At 36.3% G+C, this 14804-nt stretch overlaps 1 protein-coding gene across 1 annotated transcript in view; it reads right to left on the bottom strand.

Annotated features, from left to right (window-relative positions):
- Positions 1 to 14804, bottom strand: part of LOC148085325 (adhesion G protein-coupled receptor D2) — a 97219-nt gene that overhangs the window by 25362 nt on the left and 57053 nt on the right. Inside the window, exon 23 of the mRNA XM_087783513.1 lies at positions 13139 to 13289. Within this exon, the coding sequence (XP_087639639.1) occupies positions 13139 to 13289 (151 nt within the window). The remainder of the gene's footprint in view (positions 1 to 13138; positions 13290 to 14804) is intronic.

The following is a 14804-nucleotide window of genomic DNA, read 5'->3' as shown; positions in this document are numbered from 1 at the left end:
AACTCCATGTTTTTGAAAAAAAGTAATCAAGACTGAATTAACTCTGGATAAATCGGCCCAATTAACTTTTGAAATGTAACGTTCTTGAAGTGGGAAGTTCCAGTACTTTTGCAGTGGGGTTTGTTCATGAGTGAGGGGACACTTTATCTGACACAAAAGTCACATTCAAGGAAACTTTTGTCAGTTTGATTGCAATAAAATTAAAACTTTTATTTATGAATTTTTGCAATTAATTGTGATTAATTTTGTTTTTATTATAATTTTGTGTGTTGGTCTTCTTGAGTTGTCGATGTAAAACTAATGGTCAGTCACACTATGAAGTGGGATTTTGAAATGTAATAACTTTAATTTTCTAATGATTTGGACAAAAGAAGACAGTAGTATTAACTAGTGATGTGTCGATAAAGCTTCATGAAGCAGTGTCATAAATTTCAGAGGACAGTGGGGGGCGCCGTCATCTTAAATATGATGTTAGCTTTCAGTAGAATAGCTTTTCACATCAATAGATTATAGAGCAAAGAGTGACATCTAGTGGACTCGGGAAATAATGACACTGTTTCATGAGGCTTCATCAACACATCTATAGTTTTCAACCCTTCTTTCATAGCAATTTTAGATGAGGGTAAAATAGATTGATGTTCAGATCAATTAATTACATTAGAATAAATAAACCCCTAAGAATTCCAAGATTAGATAGCGACGTGGTAACTGTAAATAAACCACACCGGCACGTATACGATGAAGGGAGTGAAAGAGAGGCGGAGGACGAGGTTGCCAAGAAGGGACACAAAGGGCACAGCGATGAGGAGACACCTCCGTCACTTATATTAGGAGTCAATCTACCCTATCACATCACTTATATACACACACACACCCGGACACACAAACACAGAAACACACACACACACGCACTTTACTCTACACTACAGGCATTAAGAAGTCTGGAGTGTGTTTGCCAGCTTTCATCAGTTTGATGGCAGTTGAGTTGGATTTAATGGTCCTGATATTTTCTTATATGCAGTCGATAAATCCTGACGTACACTCATGCATTCAGTTCACCTTTCCGACTCTGCCACGCTGGAGGTGATCGCACAAAGCAAGCCGAGGGACACAACAAGTGACCGTTAAACTAGTTTAGCTAGTGACGTGCTGATGAAGCTTCATGAAGCAGCGTCGTGTTGTTTAGAGGTCAGTAGGTGGCGCCATCTGTTTTAAAAAATGTGTCGTTTCATTAGAACGGTTGTTGAAAACAAAGGAAAATGGTGAAGAGAACGCCATCTAGTGGTGGACTCTAAAAATAATGACACTGCTTCATGAAGCTTCATCAACACATCACTGAGTTAAGCCATTTTTTCCAAACTTGATTTGCAAATAAAAACTTATTATTGTTGATTATTCATTTTGATTTAACACTAAAAAAGACGATGTAAAAGTGCCATGACAATAATGTTGTTAATAATGCTATTTATTAGCTACTTCGGTTTTAATTGGATGCGTCAGGAGTTACATTTAATCGTCTCCGCAAATTAATATTGTCATAAAACGACTGGTGTTTATGACATTTGAGTTTCTTTCAACCACCACTTTTATTTGGGCCATTTAAACTCTCCATAATCACTTAACTAAAATCAATGTCTTGAATACGCCGCCATGACTCTGCAGTCAAGAAACAATCAGTCATTAAAAGCATGTGTAATCTTTTCCATTTTGACACTGTATTAAAATTTATCGTTCTCGTTCTCTGTGGCGAGTCGATGGAAATCAGCCCCAGGGACGCCGGACAAGCCGCGGGTTACAACTGGAAATAAAGACGGCATTAAAAGCTATTCAATGAGCCACAGTAATATTGATCAGGCAGTAAAGTAGGAGCCGCTGCTATTCAAGCCTGGCGTTCACGAGGAGAGGATGTGTCGAAGGAACGAGGCCGAGACGATGTAATAACATCATCATTACCAGGAGGAGAGCAACGACAGCTTAGAAAGTCATCATTCAAGTGAACCTCATGAGGTCAAAGATCATCTAGAAACTAACAATTGTATTTTTTATTAACTACTTTTTTCATTATCAGTCTCCTAATAAGACTAAAATGTTTTTGTTTTAGGACTTTTGGCTATTTGGCTTTTGAATATAAAAATTTGTGTGAAATTATAATACAATTAAATCATAATTTCAGCATATTAAACTCAATTAAATACTTTTCGCTCTTTTGTTTTTTCTTGTTGTCCCCTCACAACTGCCACTGAATGAAATGCGGCCCCTGAGGAAACGTAATTGAAAGTCGGACTATATGTAGCCCCGCCTACTTAAAAAAACATTTCGGAGATGAAATCTTGTTTACCATAACCACACCCACTCTGCTGTGATTGGTCATACATCAAGGTTTGTCACCGTGCGTCATCGATCCCAGAAGTCGCCACCTCAAAGGGACTCTTAACAAAATATTTTATATTGTACTGATATTTATATTAATTACTGGTTCAACCGTCAATATAACTATAATGTTTTTGGTACCAAATGATTCTCTTTTTTAGTTTTTGCTGCAAAATAGTTTTAAAGTGTTGTGTCATATAGTTATTTTATGATTTGCATTTGAATTAAATGTTCATTAGGGGAAATAATGTCAAATAAACATTTGTTAAGGCGGAAACCCAGGTTGAATCCCCGGACTACAACAGTGCACAGAGAAATGAACAACAGACAACCCAAAATTTCAAAGGTTTTTTAAACGACTTTCATGACAAGACTATTGTTTTCCTCCCATAATTCCCATGGCTTATGCTAAGCAGAAGTTTAACTTTTAGAAGTAGCTGATGTTGTGAATATAGAGGTAACTTCAGCAGCAGTAGAAGACATAGTAGTGTAATTGGAAGAAGGTGTATTGTTACTAGCATACAACATACAAAGTACAAAACTCATGACGGTTTAGTACGAGTAACGATACAAAACCAATATTCAATAGCACTGTATCCATTAAATACAAAGTTACTAAATTGTATTCATTTTTTGTCTTTCAAATCATATTTTTATCATAGTTATTTTGTGGTTTATATTTCAAAATAAATGTGTGAAAAATAATAATAATAATATCAGGCAAATATTCACTGTGTTTTAATTAGTTCAAGCCACTAGATGGCAGCGGCCATAACTAGGAACAATGGAATCCTGCGTGAGCCCAGCGATGACTGAGGACAAGAGGATACAGTCGACTCCAGCAGCTCTTAAAGCTGATGTTTGGATGTATTTTGGTTTCAAAACAAACAAAATCAGTCACGACTTCGACAAGAGTCAACACCAGAGTCAAGTACTCGACAATACTGTGAATATACCCCGGTTACCACAGTATCAACCTATATCGGATCGTTGCCTCTCGCATCGTATCAGATTCTTTCTAACACACACTCCTAGTCTTGAGGGTGTTGGTTCCGCTAGTCAAACATTTAAACTAATGCCTTCTGGACACCACTGTACGCTGGAAACCATTTTGAAAACAGAGCGTATATAGAGCAAGAGAGAAAGAAAAAAAAAGAAGTAGATTCAGGAGGTGAATAGTGATGCTGTCGGCTGAATCAGTGTTAGTGGCTCGGCAAACTGCGTTTTTCTTTTAACTTTCAATTCTCCTAAGCATCCGTGCTTCACAGCCCCCTGGGCTATTGCCTTTCTCAATCTGTCCCTGGAGAGGCAGGAGTTATGGTCCCTGTCGATTGAGGAGAAAGGGATGTTATTCCCCTGTCACCTACTGGTCGCACCACCATCCTCTCTGGCCTGATCTACGGCCCGATTCCCCGCTAGGCCCCGCCCACCGTACATACTTTGTTTCGTCGTAAGCTGCTGGCTGTGTCGCCGCTATGGATTGTTGAGATGAGTATGAAGGAGAAATGTTCTGGGGGGGCAGGGGGGGGTGCAGGTGTGTGGATATTGGTTTTGTGGGGGAGACGGCACTCTGGTCCTGTCTCAGCATTGTTCATGTTCATGAAGTCGAAAAGGTTCCAGGGGTGCAAGCCATCGATGGGAAATTATATTTCGCAAAAAGGGTCATTTTATTTGGTGACGGTCCAGCAATGAAGGGTCGAAGAAAAACAGCTTTATTTTAATGAAAAAATAGAAATATATACCAATGACATAAGAAAAAAAAAAGCTGAAGTTGTTCGATTGTCTAGTGTATAACCCTTGTGTTATCTCAGGGTCAATGTGACCCGACGAAACGAAAGTGTTTGTGATATCCCTTGTGTTGCGTCTGGGTCAAAACACATTTCTTTTCGGGCCTCTGGGTCACCGTGACCCTGAGATAACACAAGGGTTCATTTTCATAATGTTTTTTTTTATGATTAAAGTAAAAAACATTTATACCTTTAAGTGCTTTTATAATTTCATATTGGATGCTGTATTATATTTTCAGAAATTCCTCTATTTTTACGAACAAGAAACACTGACAAAAAAAAAAAGTTTTATTAAGAGTTCAACTGGTAAATAATAAAGAGTTTAAAAAAACTGAAATGTATTTTTTAATAAACAGTTCTACGTGATTTACTCGGAGCTCATGAGGACCATGAGGAAAGGGAATAACAAATATAGACACAGAGATATTGATGGTCTGATGAAGCTTCATGAAACAGTGTCATGTTGTTTAGAGGTCAGTAGGTGGCGCCATCAGTTTAGAAAATGATGTGATGTTGCATTAAAACAGTTGTTTATAACTAAGTAAAATAGTGCAGAGATGCCATCTAGTGGACTGTGAATATAATGACACTGCTTTATGAAGCTTCATCAACGCATCACTACACAGAGTTTGTCATTTTTGATCGTATTGATGAGCTTCTGAGATAATTAATCACAATTATAGAAATTAAAATCAATGGAATTCGACACAAGGAGTTGGGATTGACGTGAGTTGTGAGGATGTTTAAATATTTGTCTGAATCTCAAATTAGGAGGCCGAGTGAGTCAAGTAGAAGTCAGAAGGATTTAAGATTCCAGGAGGATCATTAGGTGAGTTTAAGGAAAAATCAAGTTCAAGAGGATCTCTGGGTGAAGAATGAAATAAATATGTGGATAAATAGATGAATAACCCAGAGGAACAGACGCCCCTACAGTCCGACCATCCATCATATATCCTATTACAGGGCGGCACCTGCAGTATGTATAATGCACTCAACCTCCGTAAGCAGATACAAATTCAACTCTTCCTCGCCTCAATTTGTTATACCTGACAACGATTCAGCTGCGGCTCTTGTTGTGCCTTTGAATTATGAATTTGCCTTCACCGGACTTGTTATGCAGAGCAGCGGATGAAAACAAATTCTGGAAGTGTGCGACGGATTGTTGCAGTCGTGCGCATATGCATAAATATTTGTGCTTAGAGCCACTTAAGGACGACTGAATGGGTTCAATATTTCATGAGTGGAACTGCTGACGTTTGTGATGAATGTAGAAGCGCCGCAGAAGAAGAAGAAGAAGAGAAATTCATGTTTTAAATGTTTTACAAATACCTTTTTGGACACTTCAACCTAAAAAGGCTTGTGACAAATATTAATTAAAAAGTATCTGCAGCTTTTTTTATAGAATGTAGTTGACAAAAAGTTACTTTTGAACTAAGGACCATTGGCCGAATTTTGATTAATGTTGAGCTGCCGCGTTGCAGCCTACTCCCGTCAGTGTGTGATCGAGTAGGTTTAAGTTCAACTAATGTTTTAATATAAGTGTTTTAAATAGATGTTGGACTCTATTGTATCATCAGAGTCTGTTTGTACAAAACTCTCTTTTCATTGAAATATTGACATTAGAAAATTATCATAAGCCCCGCCCACTGAAAACAGTGAAATCTTACCATAACCACATCCATGCTGCTGTGATTGGTCAAACACTAAGGTTTGTCACCCCACGTCATCAATCCAGGAAGTCTCCACCTCCATACTCATTGCAGAAACAAAGCGGGGCGTGATTACAGCTGGTTGGAGGATGAGTGAAGCCATTATGACATCATAATGGACTCCGCTCTCGTAACCTCTCGTTTGTCCAGATTTCAGACGGGAGAGAACTTTATAAAGTAATAAGTTCAAAACATGGTGATGATGAAGGTCTTACTGCATCTTGGAGAGGAAGACTTCAACATTTGAAATATGGGGGCAGGAGTGTTTGGTTAAGTTTCCCGTTGGAAGTGGAAACTTCCTAAAACCAAATCGGGACTGAACAAGAAAACTAAACTATGTTTGTTGTGCCAACATTTCCTGAAAATCTCACTTTAAAACTTTTGGAAATACTCACTTTTGTCTTTAGTCTTTAGCCGACAAACCCGATGATCAAAGACTCAGTTAGGTTTTTAGCAATTCTAAATCACTTCTTTGAAAATGTACACAAGAATAATTACGGTCCAGAAAACAAACAAGAACCACAGAGTTACATCAAAGTAAGACAGAGAGGAATGTAAACACATTTGAAAACTGACACATTTCCACCACGACCTGTTTGTTTGAATATTTACACCCCATCGTACGTCGGAGCTCACAACTGGTGGCATTTTCGAAACCGCAAGACCCACAAACAGAAACATCCCACAACAAAAGCAACCAACTGTCAAAGCCACTAACTTTTCTATCACTTGAAAATGTTTAAAAGGTTTCTGGATGAAGGAATGTCAGTTGCGTGTTGATGGAAAACTGAGAGGAAGTATGTTTTCTGGCTTCTCTTGGCTGAACTTTCCAGGCATGTTTGGTTTGACCAGATGTAGAATTAGTGCACATCACTTCGCATCAGGAAGACAATGAACACGGCCGGTGCGGAGGGCTTAAATACTTTTCTTTTTGTTACACATGTGTGCGGTTGGTGCCTCGTCTGCTCCGTGTGTAGTTGTGTGTCGGTAATTGTCAATATGATGTAATTTCCCCGCGGCAACGCTTCTTTGTATTATTTCCGCAGGCATGTTCGTTGTCTCCGTGACACGAGGAAGACTCGGTTCTGTTAACTGATCATCAAAAGCTCAGAGTTCAGAACGAACCACTTATGAACCTTCATCAGGAAACACTGACACACATTATAGGCACAAAACAAGATGAGGGTTCATATTTAAAGGGTCCATGATTTACATTAAAGACACTAAAAGGATAGTCCTTGTGAGGATGAAAAAACAGAAGTTGAGTTAAAGGAAGGTTAGATAATGTTGGACAAAAACGTTTAACCAGCTCCCCTTTCTTCAGACTCTCCCCTTTGATGCTGATGTTTAATCCAACATAAGGAGAATAGATAATGTCCACAAATATAAAAAGACTTACAATAATAGTAAATTATTAAAATAAAGTAATTTGATGTGTTTATTAACAAGACAAAAAGAAAGAATACAGATAGACTGATATACATTTTGTTTGGTCCACAACTTATTAGAAGATCTAAAATATTTTGGGCTCAATGTGTGATTGAGTTTGACATTTATGGCCTAAATAAATGATAAGATAATTGTAATATGAATATCATTATGTGTATAGTACATAAGAAGTTGTAAATGCTTGAAATAGTTATTACTTATAACTTATTAAGCAATACAATTAAAATACCTTCTTGGAAAACTGGTGATATGATACGATTAAAGATACAGGGGGAACGATACTATATATTCCATTACATAGCAATATAAACTGTACTAGTGAATATATTTGTAGTACTTGTACTTTGTACTTTACACTGGTGTTGCATGACTATTGAAGAAGTCGTAACTGCTTTCTTACAAACCAAAATATGTCCAAACATCAGCTTTAAAAGCTGATAAAGTCACTGTATCCTCTCGTCCTCAGTCTTCATTGGGATGTTTATTTAAATGTTCAATTAGCTGCTATCTAGCAACTGGAACTTTAATTGCAACAGTATCAACTTTAAAAAGAGGACTTTTTTTAAAGAAAAACCATTGATACAGTGATGTGGAAAATGCTATAATAATCAGCTCATAACAGTTCTAGGAAAACCAAAAGGCTGGGTTTAGTTTTACACTGTAACCACATCTCAAGCTGTCTCCCACAGTCCCTCTTTTTCTTAAGTATGAGCTTAATTGCGACACAACGTCACGATCATTACCAACTTGTTGTAAAAGAGAAAATTGGCGAAAAGGAAAAGAGGCCAAAGTGCAAACACAAGGAAGAACATTCCTTTAATCATTAGCAGTCGGTTCCTGTTGCGTGTCACAAGACGCACAGAGACGCGATGGAAGTGATGTCGTGGACTTAGGTGGGCGGGGTCAGCCTCAAGGTGGTGTCAGCAACCTGTGTGTGATCTGCAGGAGATGCATGCATGCGATGGACCGCTGCACCACTTTATCTACCGAGGCCCCTAATTGTCCCCGATGCTCAGAAACACATGTTGGAGCGAAGAGAACGGGTGTCATCTGTCAGCGCCGCCGAGGCATATGGTTCTTACAAGCTCTCGCATGGAAACTAGAAATGACAACGGAAATTGTGTCCGCTCGTGTAGAAAAAAAAGAGTGAATTGACACTGAATTATAACAGACTCTTTTTCAGACGTGGAAGCACAACTAGGTTTACATTTAAACACGATCCATGTGTGTATAGTTTAATGATAACGTTTAATTCATTCATCTATGTTTAATGATATCCATCCATCGATCCATATATCAATTTATATATATATGTATGCACTTGCATATGTGGTGCGATCCCTCTCACTAACAGTGACCTTAACAGCTCCTGTAAGGCTTTGCCGCCCAGCCAACCAATCAAAGCGTTGAAAAAAAAGAAGAAGTTATTCAGTTTAATAAGGTTGTGGCGAGGAACAACTGTTATTATATAAGGGGTGAAATGGATACTGGAATGATTTGAATACTTGATAAATATACAAAAAAAACACAGTGGACATTGGCCTTGAGTTATTGTTAACCTTAACGTTAGCATCAAAGTTAGCTTGTTTAATTTGTTTTACTGTTAAAATACTCTTAACACCAAATATTTAAATGCTATGACAGAAAAATAAAGTTAAAGGAAATGTTTGCCTTTAAAAAAAAACTTTATAATGCTAATTAATACTTAAAATGTTTTCTTTTCATTAGTTATTTTTTCTATTGGTGTTGTGACCTAACATTTTCATCTGTAAAAATAAACCAATTTACTATTTATTATGAAGTAAAAAGTCACATTTTATTTTCGTTATTTGTTATTGCATCTCTATATTAAATATTAAATATCAAATATCAAATATCAAATATCAAATATCAAATATTAAATATTAAATATTAAATATTAAATATTGGTATATCCTCCATAGGGATAAATAAAGTATCTATCTATCTATCATAGAAAAGTGCTTTATGATAATTGATTTCAATTTCAGTAGAATTCTTTAATTTGTACACACTTGTTTTTAAATATATATATAGTTCAGGAGGTGTATATTGTGTTCAGTTTTAAAACGATGTAATCTGGTGTTCTTTTATAACTTTTTGACAATATGTGAGGAAACATTTGAGAACACTTTCTGTCCTTCTGTTCGGTCCAAACAAGCTTTCAAGTGAAGAAAAAAGAAGAGGAAAAGATAGAAAGTCTCGATCAAAACAAGCATGAGAGAGATTTAACTCGTTCCAGCCCGATGGAGTAGGAGGCTCCAACAAAGCCAGGAGGCGCAGTGTTGCGATGCTAGCGACCCCAGCGCAGCGTCCCTCTTCAAGAAGGGCAGGCGACCTTTAACTCAGCCATTGTGTGGATCCATCTCATCAAGAGCGAACACTCATGCACGTACACAAACACCCACGCGACCTTTTACCCTTTCATTTCAAAGCCCCTTTTCCATCTCGCAGCGCCGTGTCTCTCTTCTCTTTCTCCCATGATGCACTTGTCCTTCTCTTATGATTCGCTAATTGTTCACATCTTAAACACACACTTGCCATAAACCACTGTTCGCAGCAGACATCAGCAGAGGGAACTGAAAAGACATGGATGGATAAAAGAACAGCTCCTGCAATCTCCAGGCATGAAGGGTTTGACCTTGTGTGAGCACAAAGCAAATAAATTGTGCTTTAGTTATTGTAAAAAAAAAAACCACACGAGCAAGAAAAGATTTCTTAAGACGACTTAATGTAATAAACGTTTTTCATACTTTTGTAAATGCAATTATTAGTTTTATGTTTAGAGGTATTTAGACAACAATCACATGCATGTTAACTGTTTGTTTACTCATTCAGTTTTTCCTCAGAGGGATGCAGAGCCTGTCCCAGTATCCTAGGGTGAGAGGCAGCCAAACAACTTACACAATGAAGACGACTGCTTGTGAGAGGAAACCGGAGTGCCTGGAGTAAACCCATGCAAGGGACAACTTACATACTTCCTCACAAAAAGGAGAGGTTGCCAAAACATAATCATGATTTTTCTGTATGGTTAAATTTCAAAGTATTATTGTATTATTGTAGTATTATTGTTCTTTCTATGAGTTTTTTATTCATCTCTCTTATTTAAAAAAAAACATACTTCTTGCAGTTATCCAGAAAGTGACAGAATGTCAGGGGTGTATATTGTCAAGATAAGATACGATACGTATCACGATACATGGGGAATGATACGATATATTAAGATATATGTGTTGTATAGTCGAGTACTTGACTCTGGTGTATCAGTATTTACAGACAACATGACTCTTGACAAAGTTACTGCTCGTATTTGTTTTGAAACCAAAATATGTATCCTCTCGTCCTCAGTTATCGCCTTGTGTTCCTTTAACTGCAGAGGACGTTACGACTGGACGTTTAATTGCAACACAAAAATTAACAAAAAGTCATGAATACTTATATGTTAATTATAGGCTTTAAAAAATATATATTTATTTAATTTTAAACAAAGTTTATTGAACTGTAAACAATTAAAGAATTATTGTAAAAAATTAAACATGATTTAAAGCAAAAATAATATTAACAATTTGAATTATTTGGTGGAAAAAATAATCGATGTTTTGATGTAAAAAATCACAACAGTAACATAAATAAAAGTTGCGATATATGGATATTTTATGACAATATTTCCTTCTGAATGCATCTTGAGAATTATCTTAAATAAAGAAAACTACTAGCTAAAACAGTTTATGGAATGTTACAGCAAAAAAAACTATTCTACCATTCAAATGATCCATGGAGGTGTTACAACATATATATATTTTTCAGAAACAGTTTTACTTCAGCGCTGGTGCAGTAAAGTACAGCCACAGACGAGCGCCGAGCCACCAGACGAGCGCCGGCCGTCAATCACTCGGCTTCGCATTTGCATGTTGGAACATTGAGTCAGGAGAACATCCCGGCAGCAAATGGGCTGAATAATACCATCCGACAATCATTTATTTATATGATTGCTTGCATAAAACACGTCTAATCTCCGGGCTTCATTCATCTGGTTTTTAGTCGGTTGGACGCGTAGCAGAGGCCGACCTAACTACCCTGTTCTGAACCAATGAATGAAAGAGACAATAACCATGTCAAGGACCATGCAAATCACCTGCAAAGAAAACACTGTAAATCACGGCGCGGAAGAGCGGCGAGGAGCTAAGAGCGGCAATAAAACACACGCTAATGTCATATTCATAAGTGCTGATTGTTTAAGTGATAAAGCATGACCCGAGCAATCTGCCCGCGTGGATCGACAAGTTTAAACGTGACGTTTCTATCGGAATATTGAACGCTTGAATTATGTAACGTTGAATTCTTTTTTTTTTTATAAAAAAAAAAAAAAAAAGGTATATTTTTTATTTAATTTATTGAAAAGGTTGAATTTGTTTTTGATTAAGATTTGAATACAAGCATTAGAATATAAATGGGTTAAATTATTTGATTTAATAATTTTATTTAAAAATACATAAACTAAAATTCTTTGACATCAGAAACCACAGATTGATCGTGAGAATTAGTGTACGACTTTTTAAACAGGCGTTTTGTTTGAAACTTCGTCAGGAAAATTCCTGATTGACACATCAGTGCTTTGGTGTCGTCACATGATAACGTGTCGCATGATTGGCTGAAAGTACGATCAAGTAGCTCAGTACTTGTTTTGTTCTTCTGGTTACACCATTATACCCGCATTAATATTGAATTTAAAAGGCTATGAATAAAAGAATATTGACTCTAGAAACTGTATTTTTGACTAATTAAGAATAATATATAATTAATTTAGAAAATGTTTGTGTTCAATTAAAAAAAAATCACCCTATTTATATTCTAATAATTTAATTCAATTATTCAATTAAAAACGATTTCAACCTTTAAATATTCAAATTACTGAATTAAATTATACAAAAAAAAAATGATTCAAAAAACGTATTCAATGTTATAACATTATTATATTAAATTAATTCAATATTCTGATGGCACTGATATACTTTCATACGTTTCTCATAAATATTACTCAAATCTAGGGTCACATTTCAAAACATTTGCGTTAAGAAAGAGTTTTGAATAAAGGTTGAGGTTAATGTAGCAAAAAAATGAAATAGAAATGTGTTCAAAATATTCTCCTATAAGTCTAATTCTTAATATAAAGTAGTCTTTCATATCATTCATCCTAAGAGTCAGACAAAAATATGAAAAAAATAGATTCAGAAAGTGGGTTATTAAAACGCTGATATCGGATCCGGAGAAAGAAAGAAATCCCAGACAACCTCATCTTCTTCCTTTCCCTCCTTTACAAGTGATGTTTTTAATCTCTTCACCACCAAATGGTTCTAAACTTTCTGGAGTGCACCACGGGTCAAGCGACGAGATGCAAGGCCGGGGGTCTGGCTTATGTTTTGGTTAAGCTGGAGATTCCTGATGTCTCATTTGAGTGAGCTGGCTTCAATACTCCAGAGGGTTTTCCCATAATTCAAAGCAGAAACCACAGCGTTGCAACAGTGAGTGACTGTACTTTCTTTACCATAGTTTTAGTTGCTTGAAGCAAGCCTTTAAATTACATTTTTTAAGATGATTGGATCTCAGTTTATTGCAAAATGCGATGAAAAATATATATATATTTGTTTAAATTTTGCATTTTCGAAGAATAACAGCAAGGCCTAAAATCTAAAGTATAGAAAACTCTTTAAGAAGAGGATTTGTTGGCATTATTGTGGCGAATGCATCAACTTTTTCAAGTACTTCTTCAAGTATTTTATGGCTCAAGCCTAGTATATAACTAACCTTGGTTCTCTTCGTCCTTTTCCATACGTGACAGCTTGTTACAGTCTGAAGACGGAACAACCTCCTCCTCGTGGTTCGCCGTATTCTCCAGCGGGTAACTGACCGGGCGAGAGCTGGTACCCGAACTGGATGGTCTGGAGCTGGCGCAGTTCTGGAAGAAAAGCAATACATCAAGAAACATCTTAAGACGTTTTTATTCGTACAGGCTTTTCCTTGATTTTCTGGAACTCCTGTGTTTGTCTCAGTGTTATCTTGACCTTTTAAGTATGTATTTTATTGAATATTGTTTTGATTTTTAAAGCGCTTTGTGACCCTGGTCTGGAAAAGCGCTCTATAAATAACAATTACTTACTTACTTACTTACATCGGCAATGATAACTACTCCTTGATTTGATTGAAGTGATATTTGCTGAACCTGACAATGAAAATGCTTTAAATACTGGGCTGATGAAGCTTCATGAAACAGTTTCAGAGTTTCAGAGGACAGTAGGGGGCGCCCTAAGATTAAAAATGAAGTAATGTTTCAAAAGAATAGTTGTCAAAGCAATAGGTATAGAGCAAAGAGTGACATCTATTGGACTCTGAAGATAACGACACTGCCTTATGAAGCTTCATCAATACAATGCTTGTAAATACTTTTTAAAAAACTTGTTTTTTTGTTTTTTTATAAGAAATGAAAATATGACAAAATAGTGACTTTGTTGGCAAGTTTCTTTTAAGTAACCCTGGGACACTAAAATAAACGCAAGCCAGTACATTGTGGCAACACAGTCGCATGGAAATAGATTTACTGACTTGACTCTACACTGGAGTTTAACAAACTTGCTCTTTTTGGAGTTTTCTTTTCCTGAAATCTGTCCTGAATGCAGCAGAGATCGGTAGACGCCAAAGAAGTCCGTGAGAAACCTTGACCAAAAAAAATTGAATCGAAGTAACTGGTAATTTGGAATTTACAATATTTTTTTGTTATAGTTTTTTTTATGAAATATTGTTATTTTATTCAAAAGAAACTAGCTTTTACAAACTATCAAGGGACACTTTTTGAAGAACAGTTCTTTTGTGGCACTGACCGAAATGCCGAAATTTCGATGAGTATCGAAACATGATTCCTCTTTTCGGTGCCAAATCTCGGTACAGAATGTGTGATGAAAACTTCTGAAGAAAAACTAATAAATGAAAAAGGCAGTGAATCTAAGATGAATTAGTCAATTTCCTTTCACACTATAAATGATGTTTTCTGCAAGAAAGGAGGGGAAAATTACAAAATTTGTTTTAGTTGATTGATAAAATTGGTATTGATAAAAGTATTGATCAGGAACCAATATTGGGGTGAAGGTTTTGTGACCAGTATTGAAAATGTTTGATCGATAACCAGCCTTAACTGACCTTTGAATCAAACTATTTGTTGTTGTATTAAACATGTATTTTACAGCTGATACATAATGTTATAGTTTCTCAACACTGACTTTTCTGCCTCATCTCACTACTTTCTCGTATTTCATTCTTACAGATGTTTGGATTAAAAAAAAAAACCTAATCCACTTCCAATTTATATCTATATTTCAATGGTGTCACAAGTCAGAGTGGTCTGAGGCAGTCGAGGGGGGGTTGATTTTTATTTGAGTACTGCAACTGACAGCTTTATATCTCAAAGCAATCTGACAGT

The sequence above is a fragment of the Callionymus lyra genome, chromosome 2, assembly GCF_982586985.1.
Source record: "Callionymus lyra chromosome 2, fCalLyr1.hap1.1, whole genome shotgun sequence".
NCBI lineage: Eukaryota > Metazoa > Chordata > Actinopteri > Syngnathiformes > Callionymidae > Callionymus > Callionymus lyra.
This window is presented reverse-complemented; position numbering and strand designations above follow the sequence as displayed.